The sequence below is a fragment of the Lissotriton vulgaris genome, chromosome 4_1 (assembly GCF_964263255.1).
Source record: "Lissotriton vulgaris chromosome 4_1, aLisVul1.2, whole genome shotgun sequence".
Lineage (NCBI taxonomy): Eukaryota > Metazoa > Chordata > Amphibia > Caudata > Salamandridae > Lissotriton > Lissotriton vulgaris.
This window is the reverse complement of record NC_141691.1, coordinates 408,442,990-408,468,510: the sequence shown is the minus strand read 5'-3', so window position 1 is coordinate 408,468,510 and position 25,521 is coordinate 408,442,990. Positions and strand designations below refer to the sequence as shown.

The window sequence follows — 25,521 nt, the reverse complement described above, 5'->3', positions numbered from 1 at the left end:
GTCCAGAAATGTACGGTTACTAGGGCATTGTGGAAACTGAACTATATATGCTGATGGCTATTGTGTTCAACAGCAATGCACATCTGTGTCTTTGAAAAAAAATGTGGGAATAAAATGATATTTTGGAACTGTCAATCTATTCACATTAAAGTGAAATAAAATAAACTACAGGTAGATAATTGTCAGTTTTAGAAAATCGGTAAACAAATAGCACGGAGAAGAGAGCCATGTGTCTTAAAACAGAACCATTACTGAAATTAGTTAATCTTGTAAGGAAGGGGTTTTGCACTGTAGTGAATCCTACACATCACAGTACCTTTGCCATCTGGATCACAGTCTGTGAGGTGGAACAAATATGCAAATATACAAACAATGCTATGGCCTGAAACATCATACTATAGTAGAGGTGGCAGCGAAGGTCCTCGAGGCCAATGGGACAGCAGCGGTACCTATCAGGTACCTACGAAAAAGTTCCACTAAGAACTATGAAAACTCCGGTGCAGAGCACACTCCGGTACATGGACTACTTTGTGTGCTAAAGAAGCTATGGAGGGAGCAAAGGGCTTAGGAGGTGACTGTGGCATAAATACTGTCACAACAATGACATCATTAAGAGCCATTTACATTGTGTAAAGTACAAACGATGTACATAGAATCCATGCCATATGCATAGTATGTATCCAACCAAGGGTGCAATGACAAGAGTGAAATACATTCTGGTACATAAATGCCCAGTTAGCTCAATTTCGGAACTCTACTAATGTAAATTTGAATTACCATGACCAAACACTTGCATCCTGTATATATATGTAGCCAATTGCTTTGAGTGGTATGCACAATTCTCACCTATGTCTAGCAAGGGTATTATATAGTAATGTCATATTCGGATGTATGACGTTACAACGTATACTTTTACCACACATGCCTTTACAACGCGGGTTTTACATTGCAAACCTTTACAACGCATAGCTCTTTGGGGTGCTGGATAATGAATAGTTTAATTTACTATTCCAACTCCAGTCCCCGTGGACACTAGGGAAGGTGTTGGATAGTAAATTAAACGTATTCCCTATCCTAGAGCGCCCCCCAGCGCAATGCGTTGTAATGGTTTTCGTTGTAAATACCGCGTTGTAAATTCACTGCGTTGTAAAAGTTTCGTTGTAAAGGTTGTTCACCGTCATATTTAGCGCTTTTTGCTTGTGCTAATATTAATACCATGATTTTAAGGAAATGCCTCTTTTGCATGATCACCCCTAAAATTTGAACTGATGATAATGGTTTTTTAACTCTGAGAGTGCACTGAGCCCTGCTAAAATGGCAGACCTCAGTGCCAGTGCTTTAACCCTTGAAACATATATGTCAGATTAGCTGTAGATTTGCGTTTCCCTCATGGACTGCAGCACTTCTTGTGTGGCTCACTGGTTAGAGGAGGCAGACCTGGAAGCAGAGGTCAGCCCGGGACCAGGGTTCAATTCCCGGCTCGGCGGGGTCTTGAGTCCTAAAATGTCCATGGACTCGACAATTCTCGCTCCGGTGCCTACTCGATTCACGGGTTCACACTCTGCGACTCTGGGCAATAGCTTGCTTAATCTCCACAACGGCCCCTTGCGGTGGGATGCCTGGCTTTCACCTTGCGGATACCCTGCCGGGGTTATCTCACAGGGGAATACCAGGACGGGTTCCCTAAGCAAGCGCTTAGAAACCGCTCGGTGATTTGGGCTATATAAATTCCTGTACATTTACATTTACATTTACCATAAGAGTTACAAAGCAAAACTCCCAGACTGCCATTGCTGGCTAGAAGAGCATTTTTCAAACCGCTAACTCAACTTTGCCGTTTAAACTATTGGCCAAGTCCAGACCCTTTTTTAAAAATATATAAGTCACCCCGAATGCAGGCCTATCCAGGCCTAAGCATTGTGATGTATATTAAAAAGTAGAACATTTATTTTTATATAACCTAACAATAAATAAAAAAATGGACATTTTCGCTCTAGAAAGACTAGTAGCCCCATTGTTGAGGACAGAGTTACACGCCGACACCTCAGCTGTGGTCACTTCTGAATAGCACTACTAAAGTTGATGCTTCATGGAATGAAAATAATTAATATGTGAAACTCGACTTGATGCCCAAGTCAAATATTTTGAAACTTTTAAGAAAATGCCAACTTTAGAAAGTTGCTCCTCTGTTACCCAAGCTTTCCTGTGACCATTTACGGTTGCTGGCCAATAGACAGCCTTCTTGGTTGAACGACTCCCATCTCTGATCCCTTCACAACCTTGAGCCCTAAAAACCTCACATCCCCCAAACAACACCCATGCTAGATCCTTAAAAAACTCCTCACCATCCCTAAACACCATTGATCCCTAACCCTTAAAAAATCCACATCACCCCCAAAGTCCACCCATCTCTGATCCCTAAAGACACTTACAACCCCTAAGCAACAACCATCCCTGAACACTAAAAAAAGTCCCATTCCTAAACTCCACCCCTCCCTGAACCCTAAAAACCCCTTTCTGCATCTAAACTTCACCCATCCCAAAACCCCTAAACCCCCTACCACCTCTAAAATCCCCACCCATTCTGAACACTAAAAATCATTTGCCACCCCTAAATCTATGCATAACTGAATCTTAAAAACCCCTGACTAGTCTTAAACTCCACCTATCTGTGAGCCTAAAAACCACTCAACACCCCTTCACTGCACGCATTCCTGAACCCTAAAAACACCCTACCACTCCTAAACTCCACTCATCTGTGAACTTTAAAAACTCCTCACTATCCTGTGAACCTTGAACACACCTCAACATCCCTGAACTCCTGCTTTCTGGATCACGAAAAAACCCTTGCTATTCCCTAAAATCCACCAATCCCTGAGCCATGCAAACCCGTTCTAAACCTGAACTCTGCCTATCCCTAAACCGCAAAAAAAATCTTTCCACACCTAAACTCCATACACCCCGACCCTTAAAAAACCTTCATCACCTCTAAATATTACTCACCAGAACCCAAAAAACCCTCACTAAGCAGAAGCTAAACTACCCAACTTTAATATAATTTTGAATTTTTCCTTGAAATTATCTTTATTGTAAAATGTTTCCTTCATTTTTTTTGTATGTCCTCAAAACATTTTTTCCATGATTTGATTTCCTCCTATGTGGTTTCACCGTTTTCGTTTTCACATTAATTCACATACATCAGAGTAGCCCTGAGATAACCACACCTCTAAGGTGGGCAGAATATTGCATTCTGGAATTACTAGACTAGATGCCACACTATGGAGGAAGTCATGATCAGGCAAGAGGGTAAATCCTGAGCATAAAAGTGGCACACCTTAGATCATTACTGCACTGGTGAGAGGACCATGATGGACTGCCTTGCTGTTTCCTTGATCCAGCAAAGAGAGGCTGCACCAAAAAGTAGACTGCACCTGCTGATTGCTGGCCCAGCAAAGAGAGGACAGTGCTTGTGATGCCCTGCTTGAGGATAGTTTTCCCTGAGCCCCAGTCAAAAAGGGTAACTCCAAGAGTCAGTAGGCAGATTTCCTGTTCCAGCCACAGGGCCACAAACCCTGAAGAAGCCTGTTTTGGTCCTGACACTCAAACGTTGCACCCAAGTCTGCTGGATCTGATCGACGTCTAGTTTGGTCACTAAAACCGGACATTAACCTCTGTTACAGAGAACTGCAAGTTTCGCTGTAACAGGAGACAAGCAGACCAGTGGAAACTGGTTTTTAGCTGACTTCAACAGGACATTATGGGAAAACGACCACTGTGGCGAAAGTCAGCCTGCTATATTTGTGGGCAGTGGGTGACTCCAGGAAGACCCCCATTACCAGATCAGCCTCCTCAGCATCATTGAGCATCCTGTATCTCTTCCATCAGGACCACTCCAGTGATGTTATGGCAGTTCACCTACCGAGCCTTGGAACTGGAATGGAGACTGCTATGACTGCAACATAACTGTTCAGCTAAGCCTTATTGGCCCTTGTGACTTCCTGCTAGAGTTGGTCGCCCAGACCAGGCCAGATAGTAGAACTCAACTTTACAAACGTTTTCAAAGGCTTTTTAAGTAACCGCAACAGTGGTAGTTGCCAATGCTTGTTTGTGAGTTGAATGTGAAGCAGTGATTTATTATTTGATTAATTATATAAATCTCCAGGAAATTCAGGTGGATTTTGTTTGTTTTATTGCATAAAATTCATAAAAATAAGAGCTAATTTTATAAATTGTTGTTGGATTTTCTTTGTATTATGTTTCATTCTTGTTCAACTGTTTTGGTACTTTTAAATAGTTTACACTTGTTCCCTTGACAAAGCCTGACTGTTCAAAGCCACAGCTACCCAGGATTGAGTTAAGGTTTTGCAAACTAGTCTGAATGGACCCAGAACGAGTATGTGATTTTATTACCCATTGAGGTAGCACAACAACACTATATAATAAACTGCTTTCCTCAAAGTGGCACTCAGTGATCAGCATACAACTAGAGGCTAATCCTCTAATGGGATCCGTTTTCACAAGTTTATCTGCTGCTCTGCTGTCCCGCGAGTTCCCTCTTGCCAGCTGCCGGTTCTGTGGGGGAAAGGAGGGAGAGCAAGTCGACGCAAACGCTGGGAGGAGACTACATCTCCCAGACCCCCTAGCGCTGTTGCATACCACCCACACCTCACCAGTGGGCCACGAGGTGCATTTAAACAGTGCCAGGGCACCCGCAGCGCGGGCACCGTTTTCACAAGTTTATCTGCTGCTCTGTTGTCCCGCGAGTTCCCTCTTGCCAGCTGCCGGTTCTGTGGGGGAAAGGAGGGAGAGCAAGTCAACGCAGACGCTGGGAGGAGACTACATCTCCCAGACCCCCTAGCACCATTGCATACCACCCACACCTCACCAGCGTGCCAGGAGGCGCATTTAAACAGTGCCAGGGCACCCGCAGCGCGGGACGCACGCGGGCTAAGCCCAGGCCAAGGGTGGGCCCGTCGTTGCCCGTCATCGCCCGGAGGAGGCTGGGCTGGGCCACCCCACTTAACTCTGGAATCTTGGGTCCCATTTCTTTTTACAGAACTTAAGGTACTGTGACTCTTTTCAAAATCCTTTGTTGGCCCGTTCCCTTTTGTTTTTAATTGTAATTTGTTCTTTGTGATGGCCCCACCAATTCCTCCTCTTCGGGCCCAAGGGAAACGTGCATGTGCAAAGAAGCGCACCATGCTAAAGGCCAACCCTTCTTCTCCAACAGTCCCCACAGCTATAAATCTAATGCTCCAAAAGGCGATAGGAGTGGTAACATCCAAAATTGAATTGACTGAAAGACGCCTTTCAATCACACCTTTTAATTGATGTAATGAGCTTTCCTGAACTAAATGGGTGTCAAAATACGGCTCCAGTTACTAATGAGCTCATGCCACTACCAAGCTCAGATCATGGACCAGATGGTTCCTCTCCTCCTGCTGCCTGTATTTCAAGGAAAAGGATCATGGGCAGTGTTCGGGGCCCCAAAGGAAGAAAACCAAGGGGGGTGGGGGGGGGGGGGGTTTACGAGGTACTGAGAAGTCAACTAAAACTGGTACTGCCCAGTCAAATGTTAGTGAGCCTTCGCAAGTCCAGACCTACCCCTCTTGGGCCCAGGCACTGATGGTTGATTTTATGGCCCAGTGTAGAAAGATGGTAAGGGAAGAGATTCATCCTATTCTCCAACTTCAGCAGAATCTTATACCCCCTAGAAATCTAGTTCAAAAACATCATAACAAGGAAGCCACCATTAATTTGATTGATAATTCACATAATGCGGGGCCTCCTACATCTCAGGAATCACTTCTGAGTCTGCCATTTCAGCCATCTAAAGCTGGTAAAGTCTCCAACAAACAGGCGCCTTCAATTCCTACAAATAGTAATGTAACGGGTAGTGGAGGGTCTTCAACCCTTGATCAAGGTCCCTCCCAATTAGGAAGAATATAAGGTTCCCAGGGGATTAATTCTAAGCAGCTAAAGCCGTCCACCTGGCCTACATACCAATCCGATAAAGTCATAATTGATGGTGATCCAAGTGCTTTGCCCTATGTTAAGGGGAATGCAGGGGTGGTGGTGGCATGATTCGCCAACCCCTTCTTCCTACAATTAACCTCCCCCCTGAGTCTGTCCCCTACGTGATTATTTTGTCAGGAATTCTGGAATTGAAAGAAGATCACAAAGAATCCCAGCTAGAATTTCGTAATAAGATCCTGTTCTGGCTGGTGAAGAATAAACAGTTTCCGTATGACAAGGCTAGAGAGATTTTGATGGTTAGGAGGGTTGCATGGTTGGGCCCCACTCAGAAGTCTATTGGGGGATATTGAGTAAATATCAATTTTAGGCATCCAGAAATCACCCAAAGAATAATGTCACATGTCTCACTCCCTATTAACCAGCTTTCGTCTATCAGAGCCCTTACCTTAGATTTTTTTCTATCCAGGTCCATGGAGGGTGGGCTTTTTACAGCCCATTAATGATTTTGACCAACGGGCTAAGAATTTTTACAACACATCTACTTCTTGGCACCCAAATCTACCTTTTTTAGTATCCCCGTTTCGAATCGGTTTGCCCCACTGGAGGACGTTGACTGACTGACTGGGCAGGATGTCCTAGACACTCTTGTGCCCCAACCCAGGTCTTTTGTGGTATCGTTCACCAAGGATCCGTTTCCAGGAAACCAATTCTCCTAATGGGGACAATATAGTAAGGTTGGCTGAACCAGAGTTAGGTACATCTGTTAGTCACTTACAGCCTGTCTTTCCATTAAGGGGTCACTTGGAGCTGGAAATCATCAATGTTGATAGTAAAAAAAATTGTAGTATTTTGGCTGGGTAAGCTTCGGCAACTAGGATTGAAATTAGCAATCATGGCGGGGTGAAAAGCTGTGGCGACAAAATCTCTATTATGTCCTGGAATGTGGCAGGGCTCTCTAATAAAGTCCCCAACCCAGATTGGGGACTTTTTATAGACAAGTTCGATATTTGTCTCTTTCAAGAGACCTGGTCTAGGAAAATGTTCATAGGTCGGGATTTTAGTCAGTAAACTGTCTGGCCTCGATGGGTGAGAGGTGAGGATCTTTTGGGGGTATGACTATTTTCGTAGGCTCCCATCTGGGTTGTACAGTGATGCAATTAAATTCCCCTTCATTAGATCTTCAATGTATTAGATTCTCTTTTACACCTAAATTCAGTGTGATTCTTATTAATGTTTATTCTCGACCCACTAGTTTGGGTAAAGAATCTCCCATTCTGGATATTTTAGACAACTTTATCACTAAGGTTAAGGGGGAGAGTACTCTGATAGTTGCGGTAGACATTAATTGTCAATATGAACCGCTCCCTGGCATGCTTGAATCTATCTCCAGTATCGAGGACTCTCCATGGTCCATCCTGGGTCTGCAAATACCCCCGATTAGGGCTTGGACTCCTATAGCCCTCCAAATGAACTCCATTACTGTGGCTCTCTCTTTGAGAGCCTGTAATGGTCATACTCAATCTGACCTAGAGGGTAATAATACTTTTAATCGTCCAGGCCAGTCCTCCCATATCGATTATATTTTGGTTGAGGTTTGTACCTGGACTAAGGTCATTAATTTTGTGGTCCTTCCACACCACGACAGCGACCACAATGCCCTGGTACTCGATATAAGCTTCCCCAAAATGGGCATACATTTGGGTGAAAGAGTGGCCAATTGGGAGACTCCACTGGTATCTAACAATAGAAGTAGGCTCAAATGGCCAATGGTGAAAAAATCCCCTGCATTAATGAGTTCCCTTTACCAAGCCGTTCTACTGGCACTCGATGATCTAAGTGGTCTGTTAGAACAGGGGCAGAAAGCGTTTCCTAACCAAATTCATAATATTCATACAGGTCTAGTGACTACCCTCTCACAATTACTTAATCCCCCTATGGGGAAACTGAGGAAAAATAGGAAGGCTAGCACATGGTTTGATTCCAACTGTAGGGTAGCCAAGGTGGCACTCCTGGCTGCAATCAAAGCCAAGAACAGACGATTAATACAAACAAAGAGGCTTGAGTATAACAAAATGCAGTCTGAGGCTAAACAGACCTGGGAGAATACCAAATGGACTGCTATCAAATATGCCCTTGGGTGTAGGGATATGAGGGAATTTTGGTCTATTGTTCGCTCTGGTAGCAAGGTTGGTCGAAAGGTTGATGTTTTTAATATCGCACCTGAGAGATGGGTCGAACATTATCAGAAGTTGTACGCCCCTCTGGTTGAAGACAGTTCCTCAGTAGATGCTTCTGAACAGATACCTTTACTGGACTCAGAGCCAAACAGCAATTTGTTCTTTTTCCCTATAGTTTCTTCCAACAGTGAATCAATAGAGTCTAAAATCACACTGCAGGAGCTTGAATTTTCTATAAATAGGCTCCCAGCTGGCAAGGCGCCTGGTCTTGATAAAATTCACGGCAATCTTTTTAAAGATCAAATAGGGGTCTGGGTCCCTTATCTGTATATCTTGTTCAATGCTATATTACAGGGCTCTACTCTACCTGCTACTTGGGTAGAAGCTGAGATCATACCGGTGTTTAAAAAAGGTTCTCCACTTCTTCCAGTTAATTACCGTCCGATCAGTCTGATCGATGTAAGCCAAAATATATTTTAACGTATTATTCTCGATCGGCTTCAGATTTGGATGGAGGAACGTCAGATCCTCAGCCCCCTTTAGGCCGGTTTTAGGGAAAAGACTTCCACGGTCAACCAGCTATTAAGGCTCCAACTTCTTTACTGGAAGACTGTGAGAGTAGAGGGTGGCAGCCTCCACTTAGTTTTTGTTGACCTTAAAACGGCCTTTGATTTAGTGCCCCGTAAAATTCTTTGGGCTGTTCTGGAGGATATGGGGGTCCCAGCATATCTCCTTAATACTATTAAGAGACTTCACTTAAACAAGTTTGCTCAAATTAGGAGTGATAAATGGGGTAGTCTTACATCTAAAATCCCAGTTAATAGAGGAGTCAGACAGGGGTGTGTGCTGGCACCCACCCTATTTTGTCTCTTCATCAATGCCTTGATTGCCCACCTTAAGGGGGTCAAAGACATCGATGCCCCTAAACTGAACAACGAGCAGGGGATGGCATTGATGTTTGCTGACGACACCCTCCTATTGTCAAAATCACCTATGGGTATTCAACGAGCCCTGGACAGCTCCGTACATTTGTGCCACTTAAGGGGGTTGGAGATTAATACCCAGAAAACCAAGTTTATGGTCTGTAATCCAACGAAGACTAGATGTCCCAATCCCTTTTTAAATGACATAGCTTTAGACAGGGTAACAGTCTTTGAATATCTAAGTATTACTCTCACTGATAAAATGGATTGGGCGCCTCAACTTGCAAAGGCCAATCTCAGATTAGCCCAGATTACGGGTGGTATTCTGAAAATGCATCGCGAATCCACTTTTAAGCCAGTTGCTCCCATCATAGAAGTATACAAAGCACAAGCTAGGGGAGCAATTTTACATGGGGATGAACTTTGGGGCCATCGCCCGGTGGATGGCATCAGTAAGACTGAAAATCAATTTTTAAGATCACTGCTGGCTCTCCCATCTAGTACCCCCCTGACCCCTATGAGAATGGACCTAGGAGTTACTCCTATACAAGATGCAGACGCGCTACGCCCTATTATTTACTGGTGCGGATTATGGGTAACCCCTGAAATACTACATTTTAGACTCGAACTGGAAGAGGTATTGGGCCTCCCTGGGTCTGAGAAACTGCCATGGTTTGCCTTTATGAAAAAGGAGAGTAAGAGACTGGACATACCCGATCTATGGTCAAATCCTGCTGTGGTCTGCGCTCAGTTGTCGCGCACTGATCTAGTTAATATGGATCGTAGGTCCAGAATCTCGGTTATCCATGGTAATCCCTCACTAGGCTTACTCACCGTCAAGTTTTTTAATGTGAAAGATGAATACATAATAGAGCCTTTTCTTGACGAGATTTTACCTATTACAGTGAGGAAATATTATCTACAATTTAGATATGGTACACTCCCGCTTAGGATCTTTTCCCACAAATGGTTCACAAACAAATTAATTGAATGCCCGGCGTGTGGGGCAAAAGAAGAGTCTGAGTCTCATGTCCTTTTTTTCTGTCCTACATACAAAAACATAAGCCAACGTTAGCTTATCCAACTTTGCAAAAACATGGGGTTCAGATTCCATAAAGTGGCCCTTAGAATACTCAAGAGTAATACTTCCACCCCTGTTGTACTCTCAGTCTCATACTTTATCGATGCTATGTGGCATAGGAGAAGATGCTTTCTGTAGTAATTGTTTTTAGCTTACAGAAACTACTTATGAATTCATAAAGTTTATATTTCCAATGCTGTATATTTTTTATGTATTTATTTTTTATGTATATATTTATTGTTATCCGTCTGTGTTTTTTTTGCAATGTTATGAATGGCTATTATGTATCTTTTATGGTCTACGACCGAAATAAAAGATTATTTGACTGATTTGACTGACTAATGCTGACAAAACACATCTGCTACTCGTTTTGTCTATCACTCAATACTGTGCTGGATAATATATGAGCCATCTCTCGTACTATAGAGACCTTTTGCTTACTGTGGGCCAATCAGAGGACTCTGTTCTAGTCCACCATTGCAGAGCCCAAATAGCTGCACAATCTGACTGCTTCTTTACATCTGACAATTACTATTCGGCTTGGAATGATAGTACGAAACCCATGTCAGCCGATTTCCCTAAGATCTCTCTCTCTACAATCATGCTTTCTCAGGACCTAAAACGTTAAACAGAATTTCATGCTGGCATAGCTAGCCAAGTAGACTATGATCATGAGAAAAACCGTACAGGGACACCCAGAGCTGCCCAAAGCTACTTGATTACCTCTGGCACATCTTCATCCACCCCACTGCTAAGCGCCGCATCCCATAACACGATAACTGCACCTCGGTGGTCATCATGTATGGCGTAGAGACACTTCCCAAATAGGGTAAAAAACACAACATTCTTCGACCACACTCTACATAGCATAGCTTGCAATCAAGTTAGTGCGCCACATAGGGTAGTGAGCACTATATAAGTACTGCAATACAATACAACACACTGTAAACAGCAATACTTTTTGTCTCCCCGACCATGGCCATGAATGAGCTGTTCCTGTCATTGGAAAATATCCATCCACTAACAATGGCTGGTCCAGGGCAGGAAAGCCACGCAAGTTCGAAAACAAAGTTGTGGGCATTAACAAATGTTTTATTAGCCAGTGCATCTTTGGAAATGGTAATGGATTCTCTTCTATCAAGGGACAGAGTAAATCTGTTTGTAAGAAGGAAATGTGACAAGGACAAAAGATTTCAAGAGTTTCCCAGAGAGAAAAAATATTTCCCTGTAGAGTAAAAATGAGTGAAATGAAACTCATATGAGGCACTTCCCTGTGTGTAAGTGTACGCTGTACATATTTATTCATGTGGAAATGCCTCCACTTGTGAATAAATAGAAGTTCACAGGGACGTACTCCTGAGAACCTGTGACTGTTTCCGCTTCCCAGGTTTACTCTTTGAAACCTTGGTAAATTCATTAAAAACAATAGAACTATGCACCAAAAGCAGGAGGTATCACATGCACCTACATTTACGATTGCTTTTGTGACTGAAATCCGGAGAGTTACTTTCTTTCTGCTAATGTATTGTATTTGTGAGGTGTACCCAGGTGAGACGTGTGAGGAGCACAGAGATTACACAGCTCCAGGCAAATCTTTGTGAGAAAACCCTGATTGTGTTTTAATCTAATCTAAATCGTGTCTGAAAGGAACAGTTCAAGGGCAGGAATAAATGAATTTTTAACATTGTAAGGTAATGGGAGAAGGGCAGTAGAGAAAATTAAACGTAAAAATAAAACTTTTCTCCCCTTAATCACATTTGGCCAATTGAAAGGTAACAGGAAAATGCTATTCAGCAATTCCCTTTATTTAGCAAGGATTTAAACACAGGCAAAGCAGTTCAAGTGAAAGTGTTGCTAAATTATTTTAACTGGATTAAAGACAGGAGGTTTTCATACCAGATGCATTTTATAGTTTTACGTTTTTATCAGATCCAGACAGTACCTTCAGATCCTTCAGATGAGGGAGAGATAGGTGCCTGTTTGTTAAAATCATAGCCCCGCCATTAAAGAAAACGGCAAATGGGGGATAATTCGCTAGCATACAGCGGTCGAAATGTTATTTATCTTTTTCCTTTCATCATAGGCTGTTCGTCAATGAAAGTCGCATCACACCCCAAATTCATGAATATCTTCAGACAAACTGCACAGGACTCCTGTGTGTTCAGCTCCAAGATTATGGCCATGTTCGGGAAAGCGTGAGGGACTACACCAAAGGAAATGTTAAAGTCTGGATTGGCAAAGAATATACAACATATGGACTTTATGAAGTTATCCCAAAGGTAAATATCACCTATTATCAGTACTGCAGGAGTCGACTTTTTGTGACATCCAAACTGTGGATGGCGTGGCCATCAGTTAGAAAGATGGCTGTATAATTCAACATCTCACAAAACTGATAACAGGGCTCTTCTCAGTAAACTCTGATGGTGCGGGCCGGTCTAAATTTCATCAAAAGTAAGGACGCCCTCATATCATAAGTCAACATTGGTCATTTTTATTGGAAGACACTGATTATTCATGGTCTTTGCATAAGAACTAACAAATATTTTATTGATATAACTTAATTGTATACCGACTCTCACAATTAGAGCTGGATGTACATTTTATGACACAATTATTGCTAAAATAAATGTTTTTAGGAAGACAAAGGCAGATAGTTTGATGAACAAAGTTTTAAAATGAAGATCTGATCTGTGATTAAGAGAAAACCATCACCAATGAGTAATATCAGTACTCTGCAAGACCTTTACTCCAAGCTTTAAAACTCCTAAATCCAGTCCCCTGGATGGACATCAACCAATCACATCACTTCTATTCATTGCATGCTATTCTGACCGGATCTTCTCCCTTGAGGAATGTTTTTAAAGGAAATGTGTTTTTGAAATAATGTGTTCATGCTTGGCATATACTTTGTTTCATCTAAAGAAGTGATGCATGCATTTCAAATCAAATCAAATCAAACAGTACTTATAAAGCGTGGCTTATTACCCATGAGGGTATCCAGGCACTGAGCTGCAGGGTTTAGTCGAAGAACCAGGTATTGAGTTTCTTTCTGAAGTCTGTCAGTGAGGGAGATGTTCGGAGGTGGAGGGGGAGGATGTTCCAGGACTTGGCGGTGAGGTGGGAAAAGAAGTGTCCTCCGCTGTGGCTATAGTGGATGCACGTTGTGTGTGCGATTCTTCAAATCATGTGGAGGGTGTGGAAGCAGGCCGCAGAGACAGTGTTGATTTGTTGTTTCATAGTGAGTTTGCTGTCTAAGATAATGTTGAGGTTGCGGACGTGGTCTTTCGGTATAGGTGTGGGTCTGAGCAGTTCGCGCCACTAGGTGTTGTTCCAGATGAAGGTGTGGTTGCCAAATATCAGCTCTTCGGTTTTTCCGTGTTGAGCTTCAGGCAGTTGTCCTTCATCCAGGCTGTGACATTCTTTTATTGAGCTTTGGAAGTGGTTCTTCGATGTGGTGGGGTCTGCTGTAAGTGAGAGGACTAGCTGGGTTTCGTTGGCATAATATATGATGTCGATGTTGTGGGTTCTGACTATGTCAGCTAGCAGCATCATGTAGATGTTGAAGAGGGTGGGTCAGAGAGATGAGCCTTGAGGGACACCGCAGATGGTTCACTTGGTTTGCGAGGTGAAGGGGAGAGACGGATTGTCTGTGTGCGTCAAGTGAGGAATGATGCCATCCATCTGAGTGTGTTTTTTCATTCCAATCTGGTGCAGTTTTCGATAAAGTGTGCGGTTGGAAATCGGGTAAAAGGCTGTGGAGAGGTTGAGAAGCGTCAAGGTGGCCAATTTGACTCTGTCAACTAGGGTGCGGATGTCATCTGCGGCAGTAATGAGTGGGGTCTCAGTGCTGTGGTTGGCTTAAAAGCAGATTAGGAAGAGTCTAGCAGGTTGCTTTTCTCCAGATGCTTGGTGACCTGAAGGTTGATTGCCTTCCCCGGGACTTTTGCGGAAAACGGGATCTGCAAGATTGTGTCGTAGTTCTGGAGATTGCTGGGGTCTGAGGAGGGTTTCTTGAGGAGAAGTCTGACCTCCACATGTTTCCAAACATTAGGAAAGATGGCTGTGGTGATGGATTTATTGAGGAGCGTGGTGAGTTGGTGGCTTATCTTGTTACTTCCGAGGGTGAAGAAGCAGTGGGGGCATGGGTCAGAGACTACTCCTGAGTGGATGAAGTTCATTATGGCTGAAGTGTCGGGTGAACTGAGTTGTTCCCATGTGGTGAGTTGGTGGTCAGGGCAGTCTCCATGGGAGTGCGGAGGTTGAGGAGGTCAGCGGGTTGGGGGTCGAAGTTCTTGTATATGGTGGATATTTTATTTTGGAAGTGATCTGCAAGAGCGTTGCAGAGTTCCTGTGAGGGTCAGATTGAGTTTTCTCTGGCTGCAGGGCAGGAGAACTCTCTGACGATAGTGAAGATTTCCTTGGTCTGGTTGCCACTGGCCTTGAAGTGGTCTGCAAGGCCCTTCTTTGTTGCGTCTTTGAGTTGATGGTCGTAATTGTTGAGGGCTATTTTGAAGGTGACACATTCTGTTACGTCTCCGCTGGTGCGCCATTATCTTTCTAGTTGTTTGTAGCTGCGTTTCACTGTGTGGAGTTCTGGAGTGTACCAGCTGGTTTGTTTGGTGGATCTACAAGTTTTGGCTGGGTTGATGAGAGCGACTCAGTTTATGGCATTGGTGATTCAGGTGTTGAAGTTTTAACATCATAGTACCTATTCTTGTGTGCCCAAGAATGTGCTTGTTCATGGTTTACAGTAAACCACAACTCTTGTCAAGTGTACGTTTGCACTATATAATTGAGCAAGTTTCTAAAGGGGCAAGAGACCAAATGAGTGCCACTCTGTGAAGGAGAGACATGAGTGGCAGGGCAGCATTAGTGCTTCTGCACTGATGAAGCAGGAGAACAGGGCCTAGGCACTTGCTCCAATGGACCCCATAGTGGGGGCTTGGGTGAAAATGTGATAATAAGGCAATAGGGCAAGACTGGTTACCTACCTGGATTTACTAAAGAAATATTTGTTTTCATTCATAGAAACATACATTTTAGCTGTAACTATGTTTTGAGTAGAAATTATAGTACTGAGAATTTACTGGGTAAATATCACCACATGCGAATGGGTATCCTGTCTTGAACCTTCAGTGCCACTGGAGCTAGCCTACACCCAACTGACAAACTCCAATCAGTCCAAACTTGGTACTGGGTTGCTTGTGTTCTGGTTCATGGAGAACCTGTAAGTTAGGAGAGAATCCCTTGGCGGAATTATTGTCACTAGGTGCATAAATTGTTGAAACAACAAATTATCGCTATCTACTGTGGACCACTTAGCCAAAAAATATCCTATGAGACTAGAGGTTATTTGTACAAATATTCTAGCTTTATTAAAAACAATTCCTATTATTAAAATGACTCAATAAAAAATAGTTGTACATGCAACAGCAGTAAATTCATCAATACATTCAAACTGTATTCTCATAATACAATACGAAGGTTAAAAAATCAAAAAAAATTTTGATCACAAAGTAACTGACAAACATTCAACAAAGAGACAGGAGAAAGACAATACGCACCGCCTGTTCTCCTGGACCAACATCAACGACGACGACACCATCAAGATCATAAACACATCCACTCCGGATCTCCGTCAGACCCATGCCCACGCCACATCTTCAACAAAGCCAGCACAGCCATCGCACCCCATCTCCGGAAAGTCATCAACACCTCCTTCGAAACAGCAACCTTCCCAGAGAGCTGGAAGCACGCCAAGATCCACGCCTTACTCAAGACACCCAAGGCGGACCCCCAAAGACCTCAAGAACTTCCGGCCCATCTCCCTGCTCCCGTTCCCGGCAAAGGTCATCGAGAAGACCATCAACGAACAACTGACCCGCTACCTCGAGGAGAACAACATCCTGGACCCTTCCCAGTCCGGGTTCCGCAGCAACCACAGCACCGAGACTGCCCTCATCGCCGCCACCGATGACATCAAGTCCATGCTGGACAACGGAAAAACTGCGGCCCTCATCCTCCTGGACCTGTCAGCGCTTTCGACACTGTCTGCCACCACACATAATGAACACGCCTCCACAACACCGGGATCCAAGAGAAGGCCCTGGACTGGACCACCTCCCTCCCTCTCTGGCAGAACACAGAGCGTCCGCCTTCCCCCCTTCCGCTCCGAAGCCACTGAGATCATCTGCGGCTTACCCCAGGGCTCATTCCTCAGCCCAACTCTGTTTAACATCTACATGGCACCGCTCGCCCACGTCGCCCATCGGCACGACCTCAACATTATCTCCTATACCGATGACACCCAGCTGATCCTCTCCTTCACCAAGGACCCCCACACCGCCATAAACAACCTTCACGAAGGAATGAAGGCCGTCGCTGAATGGATGAGGAACAGCCGACTGAAGCTGAAGTCGGACAAGACAGAGGTCCTCATCCTCGGATCCACCCCTTTGGCCTGGGACGACTCCTTGTGGCCGACCGCACTGGGAACCGCCCTAACACCCCCTGACCACGCACGTAACCTAGGGGTCATCCTCGACTCCACCCTCTCCATGACTAAACAGGTCAATGCCGTCTCATCCTCATGCTTCAACACCCTCCACATGCTCTGCAGGATCTACAAGTGGATCCCCACTGAAACAAGAAGAAAGGTCACCCGGGCCCTCTTAAGCAGCAGGTTGGACTACGGAAACGCCCTCTAAGCTGGATCCTTGGCCAAACTCCTGAGACGTCTCCAACGCATCCAGAACACCTCTGCACGCCTGATCCTCGACATCCCTCGCTGCAGCGACATCACACCTCACCTGAGAGACCTGCACTGGCTCCCGGTCAACAAGAGGATAACCTTCAAGCTCCTCACCCACGCACACAAGGCACTCCACAACACCGGACAAACGTACCTCAACAGACGACTCAGCTTCTACACCCCCACCCTCCAGCTCAACTCTGCCGATCTCGGCTCCCTCGCCACAGTCTCCCGCTTCCGAAGAGTGACCTCCGGCGACAGATCGGTCTCCCACCTCGCCGTCAAGACCTGGAACACCTTCCCCATCCACCTACGGCAGACCCAAGACCTGCTGACCTTTAGAAAACTCCTCAAGTCCTGGCTTTTCGAGTAGTAGCAGCATTCCCCACCCCAGCGCTTTGAGACCCTCAGGGGTGAGTAGTGTACTTTACAAATGATATGATTGATTGATTGTAACACTATTGTGATATAACTGTATAAAGATCTCTATTGATAGAAAACATGTGATAACTGATTGGATGTACATTTGAGCAATACATCTCCATTCATGTAGACAAGAAAACCTTTGATTTGCTTAAAATTCTTTTATTTGTTTTCAGGAAAAACTCTTCACTGACACATTTTCCCCAGTGATGATCACTAAAGCAGTAAAGAACAGTGAAGAGCAGGAGCTCATGAGGCAAGCCCATGTGAGTTTTGCACGCTAATTCTAAATGTTTAGCCGTTGATTGCATTGTTTTATTGTGTGTATCTATTAATGTTTGTATATAAATATGTATTTTTAAATATATATTGTACCGAGTGTTTTCATTCAAAATGAATTATGGAAGCCTGCTCGGAGTAAACACAACATTAAACGCTTTTGGAATACCTGCTGGATTTAAATGTTACATCAGCACCATATTGAAGTCAGGCACAGCGGGTGAACAGTTTTTGAAAACAGGCTGAACATTTTTGTGTCAATCTTGTTGATTTTCAACATGAAGCTTATCTAGAGGCAATATCTTTTTTCATAGCATGGCATAGAAATATTTGTACTCACTAACTCGCCCGCCCACTAATTCATGCATTAATAATCAGAGGAATTATAGGCCTACCCTGGCTAATTTACAGCAGTCTGTATGATTTGCATAACTTGATTAGCTGGCAGGAGAATATGTCTGAAAGATTCAATCCCCTTGCCTTTCTCCCAACGCTTTTGATTTTCCTCTACAGAGAACATTAGATCACCACGCTTTCATCACACTACTCAAAGTGGCATGGGCACAAAGTAGAATGTATAAGCAACAATAATAGGGATTATGAAAGGTCATTATACCAGCTCATTGTAGATGCATTGTTTGCAGTCACAGGTACAACTATGCTCATCACATTCCCGCCAACAATTCCCATACAGTTATTCCTAAATGCTGGTGTACAAACCAGTGCCTTGTGCCAACTTACTTAGTAAACGCGCCCTTCTGGGCGTCAAGGCCGTAAATGTTTCCGTTCGTACAAAAGCTTAGATTGTCCGCTTCTCCGCTTGTTTTTCCCTAGCATAGCCACTTGTGTCACTGTTTGGTTCAATCGGTTGTTTGGACGTAGCCTAAAACATCGGTGAAACGCACAATCTGGGAATTGAGACACATGTTTATGACAAAGCGTTTTGAATTGATATCACATTTCTAAATTACAAATCTGGTCTAAGAGCCCTTCGTGCTCTATAATGAGCATTTTAAACCAAAAATACAGATTTGGATGCTACATCACTTTCTAGTTTGCTATTTCTCTGCCTCTACCTCACACAGGACCTTGCTGGTCTCATGGAATCTGATTTCTCAGCACTTTATTGCCCCATGTCACCCGGTCCATTAATACATCGTTTACTATTGTGTACACTTGGTGTCACCATGCATATCATACTCTGGCAGATTTATACCCGCACTTCTTTTCACCAGTCTCATATCTGTAGTCTTAAGAGTACTAGTAGTATGATAATGCGTTAGTATGATATTGCGTTAGTATGATAATGCGTTAGTATGATATTGCGTTAGTATGATATTGTGTTTTGAGTCATTCAGCTATACTGAGCCATCTTGAGAATCTGGGGTACACAGTATGATGCACACCCCAAAATGAACCATTTCCAAACACTATAAGCACTATGCAATGGTATCCTCCTGATAACGAGAGCGACTTTACTGCTGGTGGAGCCCATTGTTGCAATTTTTGGGGTGACCCCCTCCCCATGACCCACTTCTCCACAGAGTATTGTGCAGAGGGATCCCTCTGGAGCTTCCCCGCCCCCACACCTCGGGGGCTGCAGGGGCCTGTGTCACGCCACTGAATCAGTCTGTAAGAAACGTTACATAAGACAATGAGGGTTACAAGGTGTGGGAATGACATCATCCATACTAATAGGAAGTATATTTTAAGAGTGTTTGGTCTGGAGAAGCACAAACTCAGTATTTAAAACGTACCACAGTGGTTGGGGTTGGCTTCACTAATAATGTATTTCTCCCCCTCCCGCCCCCAAAATAAACATGTTTTAGCAACTTTAGAATAATCAAAGACTGGAGGGAAAACATAACGTTCTAACTCACACCATGTAGTTTGAATTCATCACTTTGATGACAGTTCATAGGTCACTGTGCTACATTAGGATTGTAACTTATGAACTGTAAGTAACAAGGACCACTGTAACAAAAGCAGTTTATCAGTGAGCTAGCCACATAAAATATAGTTCTGTCATCTGCATATTACATGGTCTTTGAAGGAGGCATATTACCCCTCTGCACAACTTTTGATGAGTCAAAACTGTCACTAGACACAATTCTGATCTCTCTCCAGCAGGAAAATTAATAACCTGTGTTATCTTGACATTTTTGTTGTTTAATGAATACTGCTTGACACACAAGGAACTCTGCAGCAGGTGCTTTTAAAACCTTACCCCCTCACCCACCCTCTGATCCCCGAGTTCAGCGTCAGGTGAGGCTGTACTGGTCGCACCATCCTAAAGCCGGCCCTGCCTGCACCATCCCCTCTTTGTGCAGGGGTCGGAATTCTGAGTTGTGAGAATGTATTGTCCTTAGTAATTACTGGTGCAATCCAGGCAACATTCTTTGTTACCTTTCAGCTCACCAAACCCATAGGAATTGAAAAGGGGGAAAGGGTGTGGTATTTAGCTTGGTGTAGCAAGCAACAAAACATACAGATTCTAGCCCAAAATCTCAGAACATGCATACGATCGAATCCAATAAATTCCGAACTCGAGGGAGTCCAATTTTATTGGGTGGGATAAATAGACATTTTCTCTGGAGCACTCATAATCAGGACATAGTGTTTGGGCGGGGGGGGGGGGGAGTGTGGTGTCCGTTTTCTAAAAATGAGTGTAAAGGAACATCCGAGTCACTATTTCCACAAAAATTGGGACTAGCCCCCACACTCGCAAACAGGGCCTTAGACATATTTACTTCAGTTTATGCTTCTACAATCCTACACCAAATTAGGTGGTTATAAAAATTAGATAGTTCAAAAGAGATATGGTTGCTAAATTCAGTATTATAAATATTTCCCTAACTCTTCAACAGTACTATGATAAAACTCCAAAAGGATGTCTAAGGGTAAGCCTCTCTGAAGTTATTTGACCTTATTTAGCCCATCCTGCTACAAAGTAAAAAGCGTATTCCATCGCTGGCCTTGGGTACATGTAGCACCAAATATTTAGGACTTATAGGTAAATTAAATGTGCTAACTAGATGCATTCAATTTCAGCGTATTTTAAGGGAGAGCACAGCACTTTTACTGGTTAACTATGGGAAATTATGCTGACTCCTAAATCCAACAAAAACTGGTCAGGCAAATATGTGGGGGAGTACCAAGCAAAGATGGTAATTTATAACACTATGGTTCTCCACTGTACATATGCTTTCAAGAAGCCTTCTCATCATCACAGATGCATGACCTCGAATCCACTCTGCAACTCTCAAACAAATATGCACAACCACAGAACTCTAATCACCATGCATGTGCGTTAAAAGATTTCACTAAAGAACCTTTGCATCCTCGAATGCACTGCAATTCCCAAATGTGAATGTGTATTCTTAAATTACAGTTCTCGAATAAGCAGGGATGTTTAAGACTACTGCATGGACATGACTAGTGAGCCCTCTGAGCCTAACTAGGCTCTGGCCCCTGCATCCCTTGAACCTCAGCAGAGGGCCAGGCCGAAGACTAAACCCATTCTCTGAGGGACTGCTAGGCACAGCAAAGTAGTCTCAGGCCCCTGCATCATTCCCCTTCAGAGCAGAGATGCTGAGTGTGATCCCCGAATATAGTCCAGTAGACTGTGAGCAACACTATCCTTGAAGGACTTCAAAGAGGTCATCAATGATTTCAATGGTGATATGATATTTGATATCACCCTAGCTGCCATCGATAATGTTGGTTGGGAGCCATCAGTGACACCACGTGTAAGGTTGTGGTTGATGCTTTTGACATTGTGGTTGATGCTTTTGACAGAGGAATATATGCGTTGCTCACATAACTGCTGACATTTCATTTTTTTAGGTTTTGCATCAATTTCTATGTCCTTTCTTTCTCTAAGTAAATATATTGGCAATGCATTTAAAAAATCTAAAAGTGCTAATAATCCTAACACTTAAACACACCAAACTAAACTTGCATGAAGTCGATTGCAAACTAGCGGTTATATCATGTATTAAAAATTGCTATATCTAAATCTCAGAAAATTGCTTACATGAATGAGCAATAAACCCCTGTAAGAAAGTGGATTACATGTTGAGGGGGGTGAAACCCTGCTCAAACAAGAACCACAATCCTCGTGAGAGTGAAGTCACAAGCAAACCCTAAATTAACCTGTGCTCAATCCTCGGGTAGCTTGGTATAGAACAGTCAGGCTTAACTCAGAGGCAATGTGTAAAGTATTTGAGCAACACTTCAAACATTAAGAGCATTAAAAGACTACACAAAAAGGATCCCACCCCAAAGTAGACAAATGGAGTAGATATAAAAAAATTATCAAAACGACAAAAATCCAATCAATAGAACCAGAAATATGTAGGTTTAAAGATTTAGGTGAAAATTGGGCCAAAAAGCACAAAGCACCAGCAACTATAGATTTCTGGTAGCGCTAGACCAGGACAAAGTCACAAGTTCAGGCCGATCGCGATGAAGCAATGGCCGGCTAAGGGGTCCCAGTTAAGACCACTGAACACGAGTAACTTAAATCCTGGTTGCAGAACATTGCAAGACCCCGTGCTGAGAATGCATCGTGCAGCTGAGGTGATGCATCGGTTCCAATGAGCAGCAAAGCTGGTTCTGCATCATTGTTGAGGATCCCATCGACTAGGGCTTGTGATGCAATACGAAGTCCGGCATTAAGGATGTGTCGCAAAGTTGAGGCGATATGACTGTTCCGAGGAGCAGCAAAGCTGCGATGTAAGGTTCTGCTTCATTGTTGAGGATCCCATCGACTAAGGCTTGGGATGCGAAGTCCAGCATCAAGGATGCGTCGCACAGTTGAGGCGATGCGTCAGTACCGAGGAGCTGCAAGGCTGCAATGCGAGAGCCTGTGTCGTCGTCGAGGCTACCTCCAACGAGAGATTGCTAATGCGAGGGCCTGCTTTGAGGAGGCATCTAGCAGCAGCGGTTCCAATGTGTGCTGGGAAGTTGATGCATAGTCCTTGTGCTGGGAGAATCCTAACAGCAGTGGTGATACGTCCGTTCTGCTCTGGGTTGCGCTGTGCTGCAGAGGAGATGCTTAGGGTCTGCTAGATCAACAGATGGGCTTGGAAAACACCTTGAGGCCCACTTCCAAGAGTCCAAGACTGCAGTGTCCAGGTGCTGGGCTCATGGTTGTTGGAGCCTTTTGTCCCTGAGGCTATGGTCAGGAAGCCAGCCAACTAGCCCTTGGAGTCCCTCTTTGGTCCTGGGTTTAACAGATGCAGGTCGAGTCCTTCTCACCCAGGCAAGAGGGCAGCTGGCAGCAGATCAGCACAGGAGGGCAGCATTCCTTCAGAGCAGCAGAGTGTCAGCTCTTTCAGCAGCACGGCAATCTTTCTTCCTGGCAGAGTCCGTGGGTCTTGAAGTGTACTGAAGAGCTGGTGTCTGAGGTCCAATATTTATACCAGGTGCCTCCGTTGAAGTGGATAAAGCTTCTATAGGTTGTCTTGTGAAGGTCACAGGTTCCCTGCCTCTCCTGCCCTGGCAGCCCTTTGTGTGGAGGCAGGACACAGGGTATTCAGACATGAACTGGTTACCAGTTCCCATTTGGAAGAAAAAGCTCATTAAATGAAATACAGCAACTCCTATGTTATCCTATGTGAGAGGTAGGCCATGCAGTGGTGAAGAATGAATTTAAGAGTTTTTCACTACCAGGACATGTAAAACTTAAAAATACATGTCAATCTTTTCAAATAAACTGCACCCTGCCCTCTGTACTTTCCAGGGCCTACTCTAGGGGGAACATATATGTATTAAAAAGGTAGGCTTGGGTCTGGCAAAAGTATATTTTGCCAGATAAAAATGACACTTAAAACTGCACACATAGGCTACAATTGCAGACCTGAAAAGTTTACAGGGCTACTCAAATGGGTGACACAATCTGTGCTGCAGGCTCACTAGTAACATTTCAATCACAGGCCCTGGGCACAAGTTGTGGCACTTTACTAGGGACTTACTAGTACATCAATATGTCAATTGGGTGTTGTATCTGATGTTTCAATTGGATTAGGTTTAGTGTCCTCATTGGTTGAGTATTTGAGTGTTCTGATTGGTTTCTGGGTCTGTGATTCAATCAATGTAGGGTTGGGATTAGGGCTAGAGTTAGGATTTCGATTGGAAGTAGGGACTAGGGTTTCCGGTGTTGTTGGTTGTTGGGACTAGGTTGGTGTTAGGGCTAGGGTTAGACTTTTAATTGGAAGTAGCGATTAGGGCTTCTGGTGTGATTGGTTGCTGGACTGGTTATGGGACTAAGGAGCACGGTTAGGCTTTTTATTGGAAGTAGGGACAAGGGCTTCCTGTGCCATTGGTTTCTTGGACTTGGGGTGGGACTACTGGTAGGGCTAGGGCCTCTATTGTACGTAGAGATTAGGTTCTTTGAACTGATTGGGTGCTTGGACTAGGGCTAAGATTTGCTGTAAAATCCTAGTCTCCTATTGGTTCTCGATTTTTAGGGCTAGTGTTGTAATTGGATAGTGTTAGGGCTAGGGTTCCCATTGGCTGACGGGGTCACCTGATTACTAGGGCTATAAAAGGCAGGCTTAGGGCGTCTCATCCCGGGCGGAGAGGCTAAGGGCGGAGAAGAAGACAAGGGCAGTTGCCTGTTTGAGCCTGTCAAGGGTGGAGAGGACAAGGGCATTTGCCTGTTTGAGCCGGTTCGGGTCGGGTCCAAGGCCAGAAATGCTGCCCAATATACATACCTCCATTATGCATCTATATACTTTCAATGTACTTATGGATCTATATATTTATCACTTTCTTAAAATTTAGCATTTCCAATGCACTTCCCTATTTCTCATCCTATACTTCGCTCAATATATCCTCTACATCCACTCTCTCATTTAACCCAAGCCCCATACTACTACTATGATCCCCAAAATAACCCTTTCCAGACTCTCTCCTACTCTTCCCCTCCTTGCATCATCTTACACCTATTTTACTATACCGATCCCCCAAAACAAACCTTTCTAAACTCTTCCCTCTTTTTTACCCCTCCCCAACCCTTCTCAATCCAAATAACTGACTAACCTATCCACCACTAAAATTACTTTCATGTTTCACCATACTAATTCAACACTAATCCTGATGGGGTTCAGATAGCATGCTACTTGCGCTTCAAAACCCCATCAGGGGTAGGAAGCACTACATAAATACAAACCTCTTTCCCTTCACTATCATGCCACCTACACTTCCCTACCCAAATAACTGAATAACATATCCACTACTCAAATTACTTCATATTTTACTATACTAATTTTCAACACTAATCCTTTATGAGTTCCGGAGTGGCTTGCTACTTGCCAGAAAAGCGCTTCAACATCCATCAGGGTTAAAAAGTGCTATATGAATGCAAACCTTTCTTCCCCTTTTATCCCTCCGCTATCCTTCTCACTACAAATAACTGACTAATAGCTACCACTGAAATTACTTTCATATTTCACCATATTAATTCACCACTAATCCTTTAAGGTCTTCCTGAATAGCACGTTTCAACACCCCATCAGGGGTTACAAGCGCTATATAAATACAAACCTTTTTTCCTCCTCTATCCTTCTGCTATCATTCCAAATCCAAATAACTGACTAACCTATCCACCACTTAAAATGTACTTGCATGTTTCACTATACTAATTCAACACTAATCCTCTATGGGTCCCGGAGTAGCGTGCTGCCCGCCGAAAAAGCGCTTTGAAGCCTCGTCAGGGGTAGTAAGCGCTATATAAATGAAATTACAATACAATACAAAAATATAATTCCTTCTATAGGCCACAAAGTATATATTCATAGGGTCCGATTCGAAAACCTTTTTTAAATGTTGATCATCTATCAATGGTGGTTTACTCATCCAATGTAAGTAGATTCCTGACTTTTTTGGGCTTTTTGGACATCC

General features: G+C 43.8%; 1 protein-coding gene across 1 annotated transcript in view; it reads left to right on the top strand.

The window, feature by feature from the left end:
* LOC147718812 (xaa-Pro aminopeptidase 2-like) overlaps positions 1-25,521 on the top strand; it is a 398,012-nt gene that overhangs the window by 143,590 nt on the left and 228,901 nt on the right. The window contains exons 10-11 of the mRNA XM_086966784.1: positions 12,241-12,436; positions 17,511-17,600. Coding sequence (XP_086822910.1) covers positions 12,241-12,436; positions 17,511-17,600 — 286 coding nt within the window. The remainder of the gene's footprint in view (positions 1-12,240; positions 12,437-17,510; positions 17,601-25,521) is intronic.